The 4,595-nt window shown below is 54.9% G+C and overlaps 1 protein-coding gene across 1 annotated transcript; it reads left to right on the forward strand.

The window, feature by feature from the left end:
• Positions 1-856: 856 nt before the first annotated feature.
• LOC141026705 (uncharacterized) lies at positions 857-4,394 on the forward strand. Its single transcript, XM_073503549.1, has 2 exons — positions 857-2,494; positions 3,255-4,394. Exons 1-2 carry the CDS (start codon positions 857-859, stop codon positions 4,392-4,394), a joined length of 2,778 nt encoding a protein of 925 aa, XP_073359650.1.
• Positions 4,395-4,595: the final 201 nt, after the last annotated feature.

Here is a 4,595-nt window from a genome sequence, read left to right on the forward strand (position 1 = left end):
TCAAGTAGACACAGCATGCCACAACTCCTCCATCATCAATACCATGAGGACTGCACAAGCTAGCTTGAGCAAGCACTCAGAAGATGGGATAATTAGAATTTGTTCGTTCTTAAAAAGTTGCATAGCGGGATAAAACCCTACATGTGACTGGCCCACTCCCAAGATCATGAGAAAAGCACAGTGCAGGCTTTCATCTACTAATATATACTGCAAAACTTTGGCCAGCAAAAAAAAAAACAGTATACGTTCATCTCATCAGTACAAGGCTGTTACGAAATTCGGGAATTAATTTCAGCTGCATGTGTACTCTCTCCACTGCGTCTCACCTCATGTGCATGCGATTCATCTCTCTTTGTAATATCTCACATGTGTGCCACAGTTTCTGTGATGTATCTACTGTTTTGGTTACCGGTCGAAATTTCAAGATTTTCCATGGTTACCGCGTATTTCCGTGCCCCTCGGTAAATCGCCATACCGAGCAAGAAATACCTTTTTTAAAAATTTTGAATTTAAACACTCGATTTACTGTAAAGTACGTAGGATCTAATTAATGCTATGAGAGTTGGTTCTGGCTGTTAGGCAATCCGATCAGATCGTACCCTGCCATATTTAGTGCTCCTATATTTGCATATAAATCGGGCCATTATGGTTAGGATTGTATTGATTTCTTTCCTTGGTTATCTTGTAATCTGTCCATATATACGAGGTAACACGGAACCCACAATTGTGTGGTCAAACATTCTCTCTCTCTAGTTCTATCATGGTATCAGCCAAACGATTCGCTTCCGCCCCTCTCCACTACCGCCGCCGCCCTCGCGTTCCACGCTGCAACACCTCTCCCTCCCCAGTTGCCGCCATGTCCGACACCGGCAACCTTCCCCATCCCCACGCCGCCCTTTGGGCTCAGGCCATGGCCATCCAAAACATCAAGAGCCTCATCCCTGTCACCCTCGACATCAAAGCCTCGAACTTCACCAAGTGGCGGTACTACCTCACCATCGCGGTCACCCAATTCGCCCTCGCCGACCATCTCGACACGGCGACTCCTCTAGCCGACGCGGAGTGGCTGCGGATGGATTCCATGGTCCTTCGCTGGCTGTACGGCTCCATCACCTCCGAGATCGCCGACATGGTCATGGCAGCGGGCACCACCGCCTACGCTGTCCTCGGCGGCATCACTGCTCTCTTCCGGGACAACCAGCAAGCCCGCGCGGGCTACCTTGGCCAGAAGTTCCGCAACATCGAGCAAGGGGACAAAAGCGTCACCGCCTACTGTCTCGAACAGAAGACGGTCGCCGATGCCCTCGCGGACGTCAACGCCCCCGTCACCGACGACGCCCTGGTGTGGAACACCATCAGGGGCCTCCACGACGACTACAAGGAAATCGGGAACCTCGCGCCCCTCCTCAAGCCCTTCCCCACTTTTCTTGAGTTTCGCAACATGCTTCTCCCCCAAGAATTCAAGCCGTCGTCCACACGCTTGTCGTCCGCCGCGGTCTTCTACACCACCACGCCTGCGGGAGGCTCCCGCGGCGGCCCTGCTCCACCGCCGCAGCAACCGCATGCTGGGCGCCCTGGCTACGGCGCCCCCGGCGCCCCCAACAACTCCGGCTCGGGCCGGTACAAGGGCAAGAAGAAGCACACGGGTGGCGGTGGCGCCCCGTTCTTCCCCAGCCTGCAAAATCCATGGACTGGCGCTATCCACATGTATCCGATGACGGGTCATGGTGGACCCATCTACCCCGCCGTTGGACACGGCCATGCTCCCAGCCTCCTCGGGCAGCACCCTGCCGCATCACCGTCTCGCCCGGCTCAGGGCTACATGGCCTTGCCAGCTCCGTCGCCCGCGCCTCCATCACCCGCGACCTTCACCTACAGCGGCTACCCCACCTACGGCTCCCCCTCGACACCGACATGGGATCCCTCCGCCCTCGCCGACTACTTCAACACCATGAGTCTGCAGGCTCCTACGGAGTGGATCATGGACACTGGAGCCTCCGCTCACATGTCTTCGTCTGCTGGTAACCTCACCTCTGTTTCCTCTAATCTTCCACATAAACACATCATGTTCGGTGATGGCTCTTCTCTTCCTGTCTCTCACTCCGGCCATGCAACCCTTTCTACTTCTTCCTCTCATAAACTCACTCTTCGTGATGTTCTCGTCACCCCTCGCATCGTTAAATATTTAATTTCTATTCGTCAGTTTACTCGTGACAACTTATGCTCGGTTGAATTTGACCCTTGGGGTTTTTCTGTGAAGGATCTCAGGATAGGAGCCGTGATTCTTCGGTGCAGTAGCTCGGATGATCTATACCCGACCTCTTCCTTGCCGCACGCCCACACCGCCTTCACCGTCGACTCCAGCCTCTGGCACCGGCGCCTCGGCCACCCTGGTCTCGAAGCATTCCGGCGCCTCGCCTCGTCATTATCACTCCCTATTAATAAAGTGCTCAAGGATCCTAGTTTATGCCATGCTTGTCAACTTGGCTGTCATGTTCGTTTACCTTTTTCTACTTCTACAACAAATACTCATCGTCCGTTTGAATTAATACACTGTGATCTTTGGACTTCACCTGTTGCGAGTGTTTCTGGTTATAAATACTTTCTTGTTATTTTAGATGACTTCACTCACTACCTATGGACGTATCCTCTACGTAAAAAATCTGAAGCTTTTTCCCTACTGTCTAACTTTCGTGCTTATGTCGCCACGCAGTTCTCTCTCTCTCCAAGCTATTCAGTGCGATAACGGACGAGAATTCGACAACCACGCCCCCCAGAATCTCTCCGCTCACCATGGGATTCAGCTGCGTTTCTCGTGTCCCTATACTTCCCCACAAAACGGTAAAGCTGAACGCATCATTCGTACGGTCAACGACATTAAACGCACCTTCCTATTCCAAGCGAGTATGCCTCCAAATTTCTGGGTCGAAGCTCTCCACACCGCCACCTATCTCCTAAACAGACTACCCACCAAAGCACTCGCCGCCCCATGTCCTTTTTCCGCCCTCTTCTCAAAACCACCAGATTATACCCTCCTTTGCACATTCAGCTGCCTATGCTACCCCAACCTCACCGCCACAATGCCCCACAAACTGTCCCATCGTTCTGCCGCGTGTGTCTTTCTGGGTTATCCCTCCAATCATCGTGGTTACCGTTGCATGGATATTGAGTCTCGTCGCATCATCTCCCGCCACGTGATTTTTGACGAAACTCGATTTCCCTTTGCACCCAATTTTTCTCTGTCTAACATGCAGCAGCACGCGTCGCCATCAGCCCCGGACGATGATCTGATCGACGTCCCTGCCTCGGTTCCCGTGCCTCCCATGCATGCTGGCCCGCGTCGGTCCGCTGGACCCCGCTTCGCGCCTACCCCAGCCACCTCGGTACGGTCTTCTTCGTCACCGAGCACGCCGGCCCACTTGCCTGCTTCGCCGGCCCAGTCGGCCTCGTCGACCTTGCCGGCCCGCTCGCCGGTCTCTACGGCCCAGCAGGCTTCCGTACCGGCTTCGCCCGACAACGGCCCTGCATCTGCTGCTGATCTCGAGGACGCGGGCTCTGGCGCTGCGTCTCCCGCGTCGAGCTCATCCACGACTCCGCCGACTTCATCGTCTCCACCATCCCCGGCTCATGTCGTTCCGGTTCATCGCATGGTCACCCGCCGACAGGCTGGCAAGATCATCGGACCTCGCGAGCGCCTCAACCTTCATGCCGTTGCCGCGACCGCTCCTGTTGTCACCCCCGCGGTTGCCCCATCGCCAGTTCCCAAGTCTGTGCGTGGTGCTCTCAAAGACTTGAACTGGCTCGCGGCTATGACAGACGAGTATGGTGCTCTTCTCGCCAACGACACATGGGCTCTTGTGCGTCCTCCCGCCAACACCAACGTCGTCTCCGGAAAGTGGGTGTTTCGTCACAAGTTCAAACCCGATGGCAGCCTCGACCGCTACAAAGCACGTTGGGTCCTCCGTGGTTTCTCCCAGGAGCACGGCATCGACTTTGACGAGACCTTTAGCCCGGTGGTTAAACCAGCTACCATCCGCGTCATCCTCTCCATCGCACTCTCCTCCAACTGGAAGATTCGCCAGCTTGATGTCAAGAACGCCTTTCTCCATGGGCGTCTTAACGAGGTGGTCTTTTGTCACCAGCCAACTGGCTTTGTTGACTCTGCTCGTCCTGACCATGTGTGCCGCCTCAACCGAGCTCTCTATGGCCTGAAGCATGCTCCTCGTGCGTGGTATCACCGCTTTGCGAGCTTCATCACCTCCTTCGGCTTCACCTTCTCCAAGTCGGATACATCGCTATTCACTCTGCATGGTTCCATGGGGACTGCTTATCTTCTCCTCTACGTCAACGACATCATCCTCACGGCTTCTACATCGACTCTGCTTGACGTGTAATTACCGCTCTCAGCGCCGAGTTTGCCATGACCGACTTGGGTGAGCTACACCACTTCCTCGGCCTTGCTGTTCGTCGTGACTCTTGTGGGATATTCCTCTCGCAGACCCAGTATGCTCTCGAGATTCTCGAGCATGCTGGCATGAGCTCTTGCCACCCTGCCTCAACATCCGTGGACACATCCCCCAAGCTGGCCGCTGCCG

The sequence above is a fragment of the Aegilops tauschii genome, chromosome 7, assembly GCF_002575655.3.
Source record: "Aegilops tauschii subsp. strangulata cultivar AL8/78 chromosome 7, Aet v6.0, whole genome shotgun sequence".
Classification (NCBI taxonomy): Eukaryota; Viridiplantae; Streptophyta; class Magnoliopsida; order Poales; family Poaceae; genus Aegilops; species Aegilops tauschii.